The 17302-nt window shown below is 48.0% G+C and overlaps 1 protein-coding gene across 6 annotated transcripts in view; it reads right to left on the bottom strand.

Annotated features, from left to right (window-relative positions):
• Window positions 1–17302, bottom strand: part of ZNF398 (zinc finger protein 398) — a 45354-nt gene that overhangs the window by 16508 nt on the left and 11544 nt on the right. For all 6 annotated transcript variants that reach the window (XM_003820504.5, XM_008973954.4, XM_055115503.2 and 3 more), the window contains 2 exons: window positions 10172–10298; window positions 9526–9639 (listed from right to left, as the gene is read on the bottom strand). In XM_003820504.5, coding sequence (XP_003820552.3) covers window positions 9526–9639; window positions 10172–10298 — 241 coding nt within the window. The remainder of the gene's footprint in view (window positions 1–9525; window positions 9640–10171; window positions 10299–17302) is intronic.

The raw sequence follows: 17302 nt of genomic DNA, 5'->3' as shown, positions 1-17302 counted from the left end.
TCAGAACTACTGCTAAGAAGAAAAAATTCCTTTCAAAATACTAGTGTTCATTGACAACGCACCTGGTCACCCACAATCTCTGATGGGGATGAACAAGGAGATGAGTGTTGTTTTCATCCCTGTAAAACAACATCCATTCTACAGCCCACAGATCAAGGAGTAATTTTTACTTTGAAGTCTTATTGCATAAGAAATGTATTTCAGCATCAATGCACTCCAGCCTGGGTAACACAGCTAGACTCTGTCTCAAAAAAATAAATAAACATATTTCAGCCAGGCATGGTGGCTCACGCTTGTAATCCCAGAACTTTGGGAGGCCGAGACGGGTGGATCACCTGAGGTCGGGAGCTCGAGATCAGCCTGGCCAACATGGCGAAACCCCGTCTCTACTAAAAATACAAAAAAATTAGCCAGGCATGGTGGTAGGCGCCTGTAATCCCAGCTACTCAGGAGGCCAGGGCAAGAGAATTGCTTGAACCCAGGAGTCGGAGGTTGCAGTGAGCCGAGACCGTGCCACTGCACCCCAGTCTGGGCGACAGAGCAGGACTCTGTCTCAAAAAAAAAAAAAAAAAAGAAATTGCCACAGCCACCCCAACCTTTAGCAACCACTACCCGGATTAGTCAGCAGCCATCAATACTGAGGCAAGACCCTCCACTAGCAAAAAGATAATGACTCTGAAGGTTCAGATGATTGTTAGGATTCTTAGCAATATTTTTAAATTAAGGTATGTACATTGTTTTTTTAGACATAATTTATTGCCAACTTAATAGACTGTATAGCATAGTGTAAACTTAACTTTCACATGCACTGGGAAAACAAAAGTTATTGTTACTTGTACTGCAATATTCACTTTATTGCAGTAGTCTGGAATTGAACCCACAATATCCTGGAGATGCCTGTACTTGCCTTTAATGCTGTTTCCATATTAACTAAGTATTTATTACACACTGTGGCTGTAACTTTTGCAGTTTGAGGTGCAACAGTAGCACTAGTACAAATTTCTTTTACTTTCTTCACAGTTTCACAGATAGAAGATTTGTTCTTACCAGAGATCTTGGCAACCTCAGCATGTAACTTCCTTCCTTCCTTATTAAGTCAAGAAATTTCACCTTTTCATATAAAGGAAGCACTTGACAGCTTCTCTGATACATCTGAATTGCCACCATTACTACTTTTGCAGCTTGGGGCCATTATTTATTTTTAAAAAGTGGGGGAGCGGGGGTTACTTAACATAAGCACTGCAATACTGCCACAGTTGACATAGCTTCTAAGTGACTAATGGCCAGGTAGCGTATACAGTGTGGATGCACTGGACAAAGGGATGATTCACGCCCCAGATGAGACAGGGCAGGATAGTGCAAGATTTCATCATTACTACTCAGAATGGCAAACTTAAAACTTTTAAATTATTTCTGGAATTTTCCATTTAATATTTTCAGATCACAGTTGACGGCAGGTAACAAATTGCGGAAAATGATACCATCAATAAAGGGGGACTACTGTATGTAGTCTCTATGCTGATACAAAACTTCCCCTAAATGATGAGTGGTTGGCTGTACCTAACTGCAGTCACGTACCATGTAACATTTGTATAGTAGTAAAAAGGTTTATATTTGTGCTGAATATAAGGACAGTTTTGAGCAAGACACATGGAGTCGTGCACTGCATAATGGTGTTTTGGTCAAAAACAGGCCACTGTCGAGCATGGTGGCTCACATCTGTAATCCTAGCACTTTGGAAGGCCAAGGCAGGCAGATCACTTGAGTCCAGGTGTTTGAGACCACACTGGGCAACATGGCTATACCCCATCTCTATAAAAAAAATAAAAAAAAATTAGCCAGGTGTGGTGGTTTGAGCCTACAGGCTATTTGGGAGGCTGAGGCAGGAGAATCACTTGAACCTGGGAGGCGGAGGTTGCAGTGAGCCAAGATCACACCACTGCACTCCAGCCTGGGCTACAGAGCAAGATTCCATCTCAAAATAAATAAATAATAAAAAGTAAATCCCAGCACTTTGGGAGGCCGAGGCGGGTGGATCATGAGGTCAGAGGCGGGTGGATCATGAGGTCAGGAATTTGAGACCAGCCTGGCCAACATGGTGAAACCTCGTCTCTAATAAAAATGCAAAAATTAGCCGGGCGTGGGGGCGCAGCATGCCTGTGATCCCAGCTACTGGGGAGGCTGAGGCAGGAGAATCACTTGAACCCAGGAGGCAGAGGTTGCAGTGAGCGGAGATTGCGCCACTGCAATCCAGCCTGGGCGACAGGGCAAGACTTCATTTCAAAAAAATAAGTAAAAAAATTTAAAAATAGGAAAAAGTTATAGAAAAAGGGTATAAATAAAAAATATTTTTGTATATATGTATAATATGTTTTACACTAAGTGTTATTACAAAAGTCAGAAAGTTATAAAATAATAAAAGTATATTACTATATTATAAAGTAGTATTATAAGTATATTACTGTATTATAAAGTAATACAGTAAGCTAAGGTTAATTTATGGTTAAAGAAAAAATTTTTTGGCCAGGCGCGGTGGCTCATGCCTGTAATCCCAGCATTTCGGGAGGCCAAGGTAGGTGGATCATGAGGTCAGCAGATCGAGACCATCCTGGCTAACATGGTGAAACCCCGTCTCTTCTAAAAAAAAAAAAAACAAAAAATTAGCTGGGCGTGGTGGCATGTGCCTGCAGTCCCAGCTACTCAGGAGGCTCAAAAAAAAAAAAAAAAAAAAGAAAAATGTTTCTATAAGTTTAGTGTGGCCTAAGTATACAGTGTTTATAAAGCCTACAGCCTAGTAATGTCCTAGGCCTTCACATTCACTCACTGACTCAGTGAGAACAACTTCCAGTCCTGCAAGCTCCATTCATGGCAAGTGCCCTATAGAGATGTACCATTTTGTATTTTTTTTTGAGATGGAGTCTCGCTCTGTTGCCCAGGCTGGAGTGCAGTGGTGTAGTCTCGGCTCACTGCAACCTCCACATCCTGGGTTCAAGCAATTCTCCTGCCTTGGCCTCCCGAGTAGCTGGGACTACAGGCGCCCACCACCATGGCTGGCTAATTTTTTGGATTTTTAGTAGAGACAGGGTTTCACTGTGTCAGCCAGAATGGTCTCTATCTCCTGACCTCATGATCCACCCGCCTTGGCCTCAAAGTGCTGGGATTATAGGCATGAGCTACTGTGCCCAGCTCATTTTGTATCTTTTACACCAGATTTTTGCTGTACCTTTCCTATCTTTACATGTGTTTACAAACACAATTACCATTGTGTTACAATGGCCTACAGTATTCAGGACAATAACATGCTGTACACGTTTGTAGCCTAGAAGCAATAGGCTATACTATATAGCCTAGGTACATAGAAAGCTACATCATCTAGTTTGTGTGAGTTCACGCTATGATGTCTGCACAATGACAAAATCAACTAATGATGCATTTCTCAGAAGATATCCCCATTGTTCAGCAGCGCATGATTGTGTTTGTCAAACAGTGTGGTATATGCAGAACACGTGCTTTCCTTCTATGAGTCTGGAATTTGGGTAAGTGCTAGACAGAGGGTATGCATGTGATTAGCCCCCAATAAAAACCTTGGGCACTGAGTCTCTAATGAGCTTTTCTGGTTGTTACAACTCATTACTGGAACAATTAAGCGTATCCTATAAGACTCCACTGGGAGAGGACTCTGGGAAGCCTGTCCCTGGTTTCCTGCAGACTTTGTCCCAGGTACCTTTTCCCTTTGCTGATATTACTTTGTATCATTCTAACAAATCTTGCTGTGAGTACAACCACATGGGAATCCTGTGAGTCCTCCTAGCAGATCACCAAATCTGGGAGTGGTCTTTGGGGCCTCCAACAGAGCCAGGAGCATATTTTTTTTTAAGAAAACAAGTACTGAGGTTGGGTGTGGTGGCTCAGGCCTGTAACCCTAGCACCTTGGAAGGCCGAAGCAGGTAAATCACTTGAGTTCACGAGTTCAAAACCAGCCCGGGCAACATGGCAAACCCCCATCTCCACAGAAAATACAAAAATTAGCCAGACATGGTGGTGTGTGCCTGTAGTCCCAGCTACTTGGGAGGCTGCGATGGGAGGATGGCTTGGGCCCAGGAGGCACAGGCTGCACTGATCTCAGATCATGGCACAGCACTCTGATCATGGCACTGCACTCTAGCCTGGGCAATAGAGCCAGACCTTGTCTTAAAAACAAACAAACAAACGAAAGAAATTGTGAAGCTGACAATTTGATCAACCAACAGAAAATAACGGGCCAGGCACGGTGGCTCACGCCTGTAATCCCAGCAATTTAGGAGGCCGAGGTGGGTGGATCACCTGAGGTCAGGAGTTCAAGACCGGCCTGGCCAACATGGCAAAACCCCATCATTACTAAAAATACAAAAATTAGCTGGGCTTGGTGGCACATGCCTATAGTCCCAGCTACTCAGGGGGTTGAGGCATGAGCATCTTGAAAACCCATGGTAAAAACAAACTGACAAGATGACAGCAAAATGAAACTTTGATACGTTATTACAAAACCTAATTATTTGTTATCTTTTTCACCCATCCCATAAAATACAATGATATATTCATTTGTACTTGCTGAGGGCTATGACAGATAACTAATAATGTAGACCAAAGAAATATACCCAATAAGAAATCTTTCTGGGGGACTTTCCTGCCTTTGGGTAGGGGGACCACCCAAAGTGATGAAAGCTGTTTCATCACTCAATAAAACTCCCCGCCGCTCCCGTCTCCCGTCTCCCTCTCCCGTCTCCCATCTCCCGTCTCCCGTCTCCCGTCTCCCGTCTCCCTCTCCCGTCTCCCGTCTCCCGTCTCCCGTCTCCCGTCTCCCTCTCCCTCTCCTTTCCACGGTCTCCCTCTCATGCCGGGCCAAAGCTGGACTGTACTGCTGCCATCTCGGCTCGCTGCAGCCTCCCTGCCTGATTCTCCTGCCCCACCCTGCCGAGTGCCTGCGATTGCACTCACGCCGCCACGCCTGACTGGTTTTCGTGTTTTTTTGGTGGGTTTCACTGTTTTGGCCGGACTGGTCTCCAGCTCCTAGCCGCGAGTGATCCGCCAGCCTCGGCCTCCCGAGGGGCCGGGATTGCAGACGGAGTCTCGTTAACTCAGTGCTCAATGGTGCCCAGGCTGGAGTGCAGTGGCGTGATCTCGGCTCGCTACGGCCTCCACCTCCCAGCCTCCTGCCTTGGCCCCCCAAAGTGCGGAGATTGCAGCCTCTGCCCGGCCGCCACCCCGTCTGGGAAGTGAGGAGCGTCTCTGCCCAGCCGCCCATCGTCTGGGATGTGAGGAGCCCCTCTGCCTAGCTGCCCAGTCTGGAAAGTGAGGAGCGTCTCTGCCCAGCCACCATCCCACCAGGGAAGTGAGGAGTGCCTCTCCCCGGCCGCCATCCCATCTAGGAAGTGAGGAGCGTCTCTGCCCGGCCGCCCATCGTCTGAGATGTGGGGAGTGCCTCTGCCCCGCTGCCCCGTCTGGGATGTGAGGAGCGCCTCGGCCAGGCTGCGACCCCGTCTGGGAGGTGAGGAGCGTCTCTGCCCGGCCGCCCCGTCTGAGAAGTGAGGAGACCTTCCGCCTGGCAACCGCCCCGACTGAGAAGTGAGGAGCCCCACCGCCCGGCTGCCACCCCATCTGGGAAGTGAGGAGCGTCTCCGCCCGGCAGCCACCACGTCCAGGAGGGAGGTGGGGGTCAGCCCCCCGCCAGGCCAGCGCCCCGTCCGGGAGGGAGGTGGGGGGTCAGCCCCCCGCCCGGCCAGCCGCCCCGTCCGGGAGGGAGGTCGGGGGGTCAGCCCCCCGCCCAGCCAGCAGCCCCGTCCGGGAGGGAGGTGGGGGGGTCAGCCCCCCGCCCGGCCAGCCGCCCCGTCCGGGAGGGAGGTGGGGGGGGTCAGCCCCCCGCCCGGCCAGCCGCCCCGTCCGGGAGGGAGGTGGGGGTGCTCAGCCCCCCGCCCGGCCAGCCGCCCCATCCGGGAGGTGAGGGGCGCCTCTGCCCGGCCGCCCCTACTGGGAAGTGAGGAGCCCCTCTGCCCGGCCAGCCGCCCCGTCTGGGAGGGAGGTGGGGGGGGTCAGCCCCCGCCCGGCCAGCCGCCCCGTCTGGGAGGTGAGGGGCGCCTCTGCCCGGCCGCACCTACTGGGAAGTGAGGAGCCCCTCTGCCTGGCCAGCCGCCCCGTCCGGGAGGGAGGTGGGGGGGTCAGCCCCCCGCCCGGCCAGCCGCCCCATCCGGGAGGGAGGTGGGGGGGTCAGCCCCCCGCCCGGCCAGCCGCCCCGTCCGGGAGGTGAGGGGCGCCTCTGCCCAGCCGCCCCTACTGGGAAGTGAGGAGCCCCTCTGCCCGGCCAGCCGCCCCGGCCGGGAGGGAGGTGGGGGGGCGGTTAACCCCCCTGCCCGGCCAGCCGCCCCGTCCGGGAGGGAGGTGGGGGGGTCAGCCCCCCGCCCGGCCAGCCACCCCGTCTGGGAGGTGAGGGGCACCTCTGCCTGGCCGCCCCTACTGGGAAGTGAGGAGCCCCTCTGCCCGGCCAGCCGCCCTGTCCGGGAGGGAGGTGGGGGGTCAGCCCCCCGCCCGGCCAGCCGCCCCATCCGGGAGGGAGGTGGGGGGGGTCAGCCCCCCGCCCGGCCAGCCGCCCCGTCCGGGAGGGAGGTGGGGGGCTCAGCCCCCTACCCAGCCAGCCACCCCGTCCGGGAGGTGAGGGGCGCCTCTGCCCGGCCGCCCCTACTGGGAAGTGAGGAGCCCCTCTGCCCGGCCAGCCGCCCCGTCCGGGAGGGAGGTAGGGGGGTCAGCCCCCCACCCGGCCAGCCGTCCTGTCCAGGAGGGAGGTGGGGGGTCAGCCCCCCGCCCGGCCAGCCGCCTCGTCCGGGAGGTGAGGGGTGCCTCTGCCCGGCCGCCCCTACTGGGAAGTGAGGAGCCCCTCTGCCCGGCCACCACCCCGTCTGGGAGGTGTACCCAACAGCTCATTGAGAACGGGCCACGATGACAATGGCGGTTTTGTGGAATAGAAAGAAGGGGGAAAGGTGGCGAAAAGATTGAGAAATCGGATGGTTGCCGTGTCTGTGTAGAAAGAGGTAGACATGGTAGACTTTTCATTTTGTTCTGTACTAAGAAAAATTCTTCTGCCTTGGGCTCATGTTGATCTGTGACCTTGCCCCCAACCCTGTGCTCTCTGAAACATGTGCTGTGTCCACTCAGGGTTGAATGGATTAAGGGTGGTGCAAGATGTGCTTTGTTAAACAGATGCTTGAAGGCAGCATGCTCGTTAAGAGTCATCACCACTCCCTAATCTCAAGTACCCAGGGACACAAACACTGTGGAAGGCCGCAGGGTCCTCTGCCTAGGAAAATCAGAGACCTTTGTTCACTTGTTTATCTGCTGACTTTCCCTCCACTATTGTCCTGTGACCCTGCCAGATCCCCCTCTGCGAGAAACACCCAAGAATGATCAATTAAAAAAAAAAAAAAAAGAAATCTTTCTGTAGTCAAGTCACTTATCTTTATTGGTGGTATTATTTTAGCCTCATTACTTATATCTGTGATGTAAAGATTAGTAAAATGCAACCTGTTACACTGACTAAATGCAATCACCTACACATTCTTAAAAAAATAATATGGCCAGGCGTGGTGGCTCACTCCTGTAATCCCAGCACTTTGGGAAGCCAAGGTGGGTGGATCACTTGAAGTCAGGAGTTTAAGACCAGCCTGGCCAACATGGTGAAACCCCATCTCTACTAAAAACACAAAAATTAGCCGGGCGTGGAATCCCAGCTACTCAGGAGGCTGAGGGTGGAGAATCACTTGAGCCTGGAAGGCGGAGGTTGCAGTAAGCCAGGATCACGCCACTGCACTCTAGCCTGGGTGACAGAGTGAGACTCCATCTCAAAATAATAATAATAATAATAATAATATATGTGAGGCAGATGTGTGCATTGCTTAAAACTCAATTAAGACTTGAAATTTCATTATATGTAAAATTTACCTGAAAAGAAAAAAACAAATATTGAACTCTAGGTTAATAATATTCATGCTGAACTATTTACAGGAAAATGCATTGATGTCTTTACTGATTTTGAAATACATCAAAAATAGGATAGATGGCTGGGTGCGGTGGCTCATGCCTGTAATCCCAGCACTTTGGTAGGCCAAGGCAGGCAGATCACTTGAGGTCAGGAGTTCGAGACCAGCCTGGCCAACATGCTGAAACCCTGTCTCTACTAAAAATACAAAAATTAGCCAGGCGTGGTGGCGGGCACCTGTAATCCCAGCTACTCAGGAGGCTGAGCCGGAGAATCACTTTAATCCAGGAGGTGGAGGTTGCAGTGAGCCAAGATCACACCACTGCATTCCAGCCTGGGCGACAGAGTGAGACTCCATCTCCAAAATAAATAAATAAATAATAGACGGATGGCTGGATGGAGTGATGCAGTGATAGATATATACATGATAAGGAAGGATGGTATAATGTTAGTGGCAGAATTTAGGCGCTGGATATCCAGGTGTTCACTATAAAAATATTTTAACTTTTCTGATTGAAAATTTTCATAATAAAATGTTAGAAAAAATAAATGTGGCGGTGGCTCACGCCTGTAATCCCAGCACTTTGGGAGGCCGAGGCGGGCGGATCACGAGGTCAGGAGATCAAGACCATCCTTGCTAACATGGTGAAACCCCATCTCTACTAAAAAATAGAAAAAATTATCCGGGCGTGGTGGCGGGCGCCTGTAGTCCCAGCTACTTGGGAACCTGAGGCAGGAGAGTGGCGTGAACCCAGGAGACGGAGCTTGCAGTGAGTCGAGATCGCACGAGCAAGACTCCGTCTCAAAAAAAAAAAGAAAAGAAAAAGAAAAAAATAACTATATGGGATAGCGGGTGGGTTGTAAGAGAAGTTCATATAATAGAGATGCCCGGAGGATGAACTTTCTGTGTGCTTCTATCCATCAAAGAACAAAAAAGTGTATGAGAATTTTCTGACAGCAAAGGTGAGGCATGAGAGAAATAATAAAATTGGACTTTGGTTAGCAGTCTTTCCCACACAATATTAAGCAGCTGCCAACCAAAAAGTTAGGAAGAGTTCATGATAGCCAGCTTCCCAGACCTGAGAAAATCCATGTTGCCCAGATGGATGTCATCAGTGTCTACTGGTTCCATGCATCTTAGAGGGACCATGCAGACTCCTAGTCCCTTCAGCACTTATGAAGGGCCATGCTTATATTTGCTCAAGCCAATTTAGTCCAAATGAGCATGACTGCCTCCTTCATCATGTAAGGACATGTTTATTTTATTAAACAGCTAGGTGTCAGTACTTCTGTCAGGAAATGCAACTTGTAACTGTTAGGTGTGTAGTACTGATAGGTGAAGACACTGGACAAGGTGACCTCTAAGCTCCCTTTTATATTTAAATGCCTGATGACACATTCAAAATCTAGTTGCTTTAGCAATGAATGGCTCTAGAAGCCCCTAAGCCCTGCTTAGTTCTGAGCCACCATGTCTGACCAGGAAAGGGAGACAAGAAGTAGGCATCTCTTCTCCCACTTACCTTCACTGGGGTCTGTGGGAATCTCACTTTCCTCTGGCCCTGCCTGGTCCTCTGTATTATGTTCCCCTTCTGGTTGAATCTGAGATAAGACATCAGGTTGATTTATAGCATAATCTAGGAGAGGAAAAAGGAAGAGAGAGTATTACAAAGAGATAAATGATGATGACAACTAATTGCCATCAAGGCTGAGCTGAAGCTTTGTGGTCACAGTGCCAGGGAATTTCTTTTAGATTTCATATCACTTCTTCCCATCTATCCATCTTCAGCTGTGGATATCTATTCAGGAAAGCAGGCAGTGGAGATGTAATGTGTGGGGAAAGCACATGTGCTAGGTTAGCACTGCTTTCAGAGTGACAGTGTGCCTCAAGGGGGAGAAGTCAAGCTCCTTTCCAAGTGAAGGATACCCATGGAAACCACCAGCTGTCACACCCATAACCCTGAACTTCATTCTCTGTCCTACAATTTGGTAAAAAGAGAGATTATGATTCCTAGTTAGCAAGCATTAATTGGTCAAATTTTGGCTTGAAACCAGAATTTGAAGTGTGTGAAGATAGAGTGAGAATGAGGTCACTGGAGGAAAAGGGACTGTTCTGAGCCCTCTTGGAGCTGCTGTCACTTCATTCAAAAGGTGTCAACTCAGCCTCACCCATGGAGATGAGAGACTCGTAGTTGCCCTTCATGATATTCTTGTAAAGTTCCTTTTGCCATTCTTCTAATTTTTCCCACTCTGGAGTGGAAAAGTAGATGGAGACATCATCAAATGCCACAGGCACCTAAAATTACAATCACATGGGTTAGTCCCTCCCATTATAATTCAGTCATTCAATAAATCTCTTTCCAATTAGTTCCTTTTATTTTTTTTACATTTTCAAAGAGTGGTCAATAAATATTCTAAATATCTCTGAAATGGTTTCTTTTAATGCTTCACTTGTCATTAGAAAATCCTAAAATCCTAGTACTCATGCAATACAGCATGAGTCCCTTAAATAAAGCTGGTACCTTTTCTTGAGGCACATTCGAGTATTTCGGTAAGCAGTAATAAAATATCTAAATACCATGTATGTTAAAACTTCAAGCTTTATTGAGTCTTTGATTTCACCTCTTTTAAAATGCCTTTTCTCTAAGAACATCACTCTCCAGGAGATCCAAATTCCTCTATTTGTTTTCTTTGTGTTGTTTCTAGTTCCTCTAGTCTTTTGCCAAGTACAGAGTTCCCTTTGATGCTGTTCATCATGCACATGAGGAGGAAAGGATAATACCATGGCTGATGACTGAGAGCAAACAGGATTGATTTTGGAGGCATGTTAGGAACCAAAATTAAACTTCAAAATTCATTATGTCTTCTGTGTGTATCCTTTAGTCTTTTCTGAAGCTTTGTACATTCTTCAAATGGAACATTTTGTCTATTTAAAACCCAATTTTCTGTTTCCATTTCTTCTCTACCTGCCTCCAAGATTTACACCTTGTCCTGCCATCTCTTCAATTGTTTTCACGGCAAGATTTCCTCTTTTTCTGGGCAACTGCAGCTCACTGCAATTTCTCTTTAGCTTTACATTTCTCTGAGATACATTCATGAAGCATATGCTTTTCTTCTAACTGCTGTGTCTGTTCTTTTTCCAATGTCTTTTTGACTTCTAGTTAGACTTTCTCAGCTTGATTTCTTATATTTCAGCATTCCTGTTTTAATGTCTCCATAGTTTCTTTCAGCATTCGGTTTGAACTCTGCAAGTGAGGTAACTTGGATCTGAAAACTACTGATTTACTATTCCAGGTCAAAATTTTCATTTTTTTTCTTCCTCTGCATTTTCTTTCTTTCTTTTCTTTTTTTTTTAGAGACAGAGTCTCGCTGTACACCCAGGCTGGAGTGCAGTGGCGCGATCTCGTCTCACTGCAACCTCTGCCTCCCGAGTTCAAGCAATTATCCTGCCTCAGCCTCCCAAGTAGCCAGGATTACAGGCACCCGCCACCACACACCGCTAATTCTTGTATTTTTAGTAGAAATGGGGTTTCACCACGTTGGTCAGGCTGGTCTCGAGCTCCTGACCTCGTGATCCACCTGCCTCAGCCTCCCAAAGTGCTGGGATTACAGGTGTGAGCCACCGTGCCCGGCCTCCCACAATTTCTTTTCACACTGATGCTTTTCACATTGCTTGCAGACATCATGATCCACTTTCATTTTCTATCTGCTAACTTGTTTTCAAATTCTAGCTTTTCATCCTGTAATGCCACAAGTCTTTTACAACCTTCTTCCTTGGCATCTGGTGCCTTACATATTAATATATGCTCTTTTTTTACTAAGGGCACTTTGTGGTGTTCAATAGCTGGTCTCAGAATTTCATTGTCTGACAGTAAACCATCCAGTTCACTTTGAATCTTTTTCCTTTCCCTTTCTAGCTCACTCTTGCTGCCTCTAGTTTCATGGCTGTTATTTCTAGTATGCTTGAAAGTTTCGTTCTTTGACTTTAGTGGTCAGTGTATTTCTTTCTTTCTCTTTTTTTATTTTTATTTTTTTGAGACGGAGTCTTGCTCTGTCGCCCAGGCTGGAGTGCAGTGGTGCGATCTTGGCTCACTGAAAGCTCTGCCTCCCGGGTTCACGCCCTTCTCCTGCCTCAGCATCCCAAGTAGCTGGGACTACAGGCGCCCACCACCACGCCCGGCTAATTTTTTGTATTTTTAGTAGAGATGGGGTTTCACCGTGTTAGCCAGGATGGTCTCGATCTCCTGACCTTGTGATCTGCCCGCCTCGGCCTCCCAAAGTGCTGGGATTACAGGCTCAAGCCACTGCGCCCGGCCCTCTTTCTTTTTATAAGATGGAGTCTTGCTCCATCACCCAGGCTGGAGTGCAGTGACGCTATCTCGGCTCACTGCAACCTCTGTCTCCTGGGTTCAAGCAATCCTCCTGCCTCAGCCTCCCAAGTAGCTGGGATTACAGGTGCACACCATCACGCCTGGCTAATTTTTGTATTTTTAGTAGACACGGGGTTTCACCATGTTGGTCAGGTGGGTCTCAACTCCTGACCTCAAATGATTCACCTACCTCAGCCTCCCAAAGTGCTGGGATTACAGGCGTGAGCCACCGCCACCACTCCCAGCCTGGTCAGGGTATTTCTTTCTTGTTCAGTTTTATGTAATCTTTAATGATTAAAAAGGTACTTTGGCCAGGCGCAGTGGCTCCTAGAACTTTGGAAGGCCAAGGCGGGTGGATCACCCGAGGTCAGTAGTTTGAGACCAGCCTGACCAACATGGCGAAACCCTGTCTCTACTAAAAACACAAAAATTAGCTGGGCGTGGCCAGGCGCGGTGGCTCACCTGAGGTCAGGAGTTCAAGACCAGCCTGACCAATATGGAGAAACCCCGTCTCTACTAAAAATACAAAATTAGCCAGGGGTGTGGTGGCACATGCCTGTAGTCCCAACTACTTGGGAGGCTGAGGCAGGAGAATCGCTTGAACTCGGGAGGCGGAGGTTGCGGTGAGCCGAGATCACACCATTGTACTTCAGCCTGCATGATAAGGGCAAAACTCCGTCTCAAAAAAAAAAAAAAAAAAATTAGCTGGGCATGATGGCGCATGCCTGTAATCCCAGCTACTCAAGAGGCTGAGGCAGGAGAATCGCTTGAACCTGGGAGGCGGAGGTTCCAGTGAGCTGAGATCACGCCACTGCACTCCAGCCTGGGCGACAGGAGTGAAACTCCGTCTGAAAAAAACAAACAAACAAACAAACAAAACACAGGTATTTTGTTCATTGTTTGATTGTGGCTCTTTTTCCGAGCATTTAACCTACAGTTTACGTGACATTTTTGGCCTCCTGGGACCTGACTGTAACTGCATCTCAGCCAACTGTCACACCTGTATTCTTAGGACATTTTCTAACTGAGCACCAGAATTCTCTTTTTCAGCCGTTAAATCTGCTACTTCAGCCTCTGAATGAATATATATATATTTTTTGAGACAGACTCTCGCTCTGTTGCCCAGGCTGGAGTGCAATGGCGCGATCTCAGCTCACTGCAACCTCCGCCGCCCCCCTCCCCCCACCCAGGGGTTTGCCATGTTGGCCAGGCTAGTCTCAAACTCCTGACCTCAGGCGATCTGCCCACCTCGGCCTCCCAAAGTGCTGGGAGTACAGGCGTGAACCACTGTGCCCAGCCAGCCTATGAATATTTTAATTTCTGAAACAAATGGACTTTTTCTCAAACAAGTTCCTCTACTCATTTGTTGCCTCTTGTGGGATCAACACTAAGCAGCTAGTTATATAGTTCTACATCTTTCCCCAGTCTTGCAATCTATAATTCAGGCCAGGTGCACTGGCTCATGCCTGTAATCTCAGCACTTTGGGAGGCCAAGGCAGGAGCATCACTTGAGGTTAGGAGTTCGAAACCAGCCTGGACAACATAGTGAGATCCTGTCTGTATAAAGAAATTTAAAAATTAGCCAGCTGTGGGGCCAGACACAGCGTCTCACACCTGTAATCCCAGCACTTTGAGAGGCCGAGGCGGGCAGATCACGAGGTCAGGAGATCGAGACCATCCTGGCTAACATGGTGAAACCCCGTCTCTACTAAAAATATAAAAAAATTAGCCAGGCATGGTGGCAGGCGCCTGTAGTCCCAGCTACTCGGGAGGCTGCAGCAGGAGAAGGGCGTGAACCCAGGAGGCGAAGGTTACAGTGAGCCAAGATTGCGCCACTGCACTCCAGCCTGGGCGACGGAGCGAGACTCCAACTCAAAAAAAAATATTAACCAGCTGTGGTAATGCACACCTGTAGTCCCAGCCACTCGGGAGGCTGAGTCAAGAGTCTCACTTGAGCCTTAAGGCTGCAGTGAGCCAAGATAGCACCACTGCACTCCAGCCCAGGCGAGAGCAAGACCCTGTCTTGAAATATATATAAATAAGTAAAAATAAAAATAAATCTCTAATTCAAATTTTAGAGTTTTTTTCTAAACTACATGTAAATTCTTCTTCCTAGTGTTTCAGATTCTATTTAAGAAATATATGTTTATAGCAAAGCTTGCAGCTCTATACTTTTCCACTTCTTCATCCCAATTGCAAAAACACTGGAGTTTCTAATTCTTGCTGTATTTGGGCTTTTAACAATTCCCTTTTTTTTTTTTTTTTTGGAGTTAATTACCTGCAGCTTCATTTCTTCTAAGTCCTTAGCTTTTCTACTAATTCCCCTCTTAGTTCTTCAAGCAGGAGCTGAAGTTTTTCCTGGTATGTTTGCTTTTCATTTAATAGGCGCTTGAGTACTTTTTGCGACTTTATGTACTCATCCTGCCACCTTGTATGCTTGTATGTTAGGCATTCAGAATCTGGTAACTAGTTGTTTTTGGTTTTGGTTTTGGTTTTGTTTTGTTTTGTTTGTTTTTAAGACAGGGTCTCACTCTGTCGTCCAAACTGGGGTGCAGTGATGTGATCATTGCTCACTATAGCCTCGACCTCCTGAGCTCAGGTCATCCTCCGATTTCAGCTTCCTGAGTAGCTGGGATGAGTCAGGAAGTGACATGCCACTATGGCGAGTCAATCTTTAGAAACATAATTTTTGTAGGGATGGGTCTGGCTATGTTGCCCACGCTGGTGTCCTACACCTGGCCTCAAGCAATCCTCCAACCTCAGCCTCCCAAAGCCCTGGAATTACAGGCTTGAGTCACCACACCTGGCCTAAAAACTAGTTTTTGCCTTTCCTCAATATTTTTTGGAAGTCAGGTTGTCAGCCCATTGTCTTTACTAGGAAAGAAAAAAGTCAGGAAAAGATCCTGGTGGCAAGGAGCCAGAGCAAAGAGGAGGAGGGAGAGACAGGGTGAGGAGGTGGTGGTGGGACAGGGAGGAGGCAGGGCAAAGAGGAGGAGACACAGTGCCAAAGGGGCGCTGGGGAAATCTGAGGAATCCTGGGAGAGCTCCAAGGGTCAAGAGGGCAGCGTTGGGGAAAGCCCACCTCCTCCTGACAGGCCTCCTTGGGGTGCAGAGCAGAGACACCACCTCAGCCAGCAGCCCGCCCCCACTCTAGACCCCTCAGTCTAAAAATCTTTACTGTTTACTAAGTGCCTCCTGACTGAGAAAACTATATGGGGTACTGAAAGGATACAGGAAAAATAAGACACAGACCAATCTCTAGGAGTTCACAATGATTTCAAGAAGAAAGGTGATAATCTAAAGCTGTGAGCTTCTGGAGGGTGGAGGACTCAGAGTTACTCAGAGTTAGATACAAATGCAAAGCATACTTAATTCACACAAGAAAATATTCTGAGTATCCACTACATACAAGGTTTTCCCTAAGCATTGAGATAACTAAAATATGGTTTCTGCCCCAAAGGGGAATATGACTATCTGCAAATGAATGACATGGACAAGACATGGGGCTGGCATGACTCAAAAAGAGATGTGACTTTGGCTAGTCCTAATGGGAATGGAGAAAACATTCAAGTGAAGGAAACTGAAGAGTGCATTCAGAGGAGGACTGTGAATTCTGCCTCATTGAGGTTAAGACTGCATGTAGGGAATGGCCATATGCAGAAGAGAATCCCACTTCCTAGTATAAACTGGTCTATACTCTCAGCTCACTGCAAGCTCCGCTTCCCAGGTTCACACCATTCTCCTGTCTCAGCCTCCCAAGTAGCTGGGACTACAGGCGCCCACCACCACACCTGGCTACTTTTTTGTATTTTTAGTTGAGACCCCCATGTCAGCCAGGATGGTCTCGATCTCCTGACCTTGTGATCCGCCCGCCTTGGCCTCCCAAAGTGCTGGGATTACAGGCGTGAGTCACCGCGCCTGGCCTAGAAGAGAGGATTTTTTGGTGTTCCCAACACAAAAAAATGATAAATGCTTCAGGTGATAGATATGCTAATTTACCCTCCTTTTATCATTACACTTTATACAAATGTATCAAAGTATCACACTGGCTGGGCCTGGTGACTCACACCTGTAGTCCCAGAACTTTGGGAGGCTGAGGAAGAAGGATCACTTGAGGTCAGGAGTTCGAGACAAGCCTGGCCAACATGGGGAAACCCCATCTCTACTAAAAATACAAAAATTAGCCAGGCATGGTGGTGCATGCTTTTAGTCCCAGCTACTCGGGAGGCTGAGACATGAGAATCGCTTGAGCCTGGGAGGTGGAGGCTGAAGTGAGTGGAGACTGTGCCACTGCACTCCATCTTTCTAACAGAGACAGAGTGAGACTCCGTCTGAAAAAAAAATTTTTTTTTTTTTTTTTTTTTGAGGAAAAGTTATTTTGGACCTGGAACTTGGCATTCAAATTTAAGAGCAGAAAAACAGCATTTTTTTTGAGACGGAGTCTCACTTTGTAGCCCAGGCTGGAGTGCAGTGGCGCGATCTCAGCTCACTACAAGCTCCACCTCCCGGGTTCACGCCATTCTCCTGCCTCAGCCTCCCGGGTAGCTGGGACTACAGGCACCCGCCACCATGCCCGGCTAATTTTTTTTGTATTTTTAGTAGAGACGGGGTTTCACCATGTTAGCCAGATGGTCTCGATCTGTTGACCTCATGATCCACCTGCCTCAGCCTCCCAAAGTGCTGGGATTACAGGCGTGAGCCACCGTGCCCAGCCGAAAAAGAGCATTTTCAACAAAGCAAGGACACAAAAGTTTCTCATATTTCAATTTAGTAAATCTTTAATACATTTTGACTAGAATCAAATGCATTTTAATTTCATTAAGAAATATTTAAGAGACGGCCAGGCGCAGTGGCTCACACCTGTAATCCCAGCACTTTGGGAGACCAGGGCAGGTGCATCACTTGAGGTCAGAGTTCCTCTAAAAATTCA

This window comes from Pan paniscus, chromosome 6 (assembly GCF_029289425.2).
Source record: "Pan paniscus chromosome 6, NHGRI_mPanPan1-v2.0_pri, whole genome shotgun sequence".
Lineage (NCBI taxonomy): Eukaryota > Metazoa > Chordata > Mammalia > Primates > Hominidae > Pan > Pan paniscus.
The sequence above is the reverse complement of the archived record's forward strand: the minus strand, read 5'-3'. Positions and strand labels throughout refer to the sequence as shown.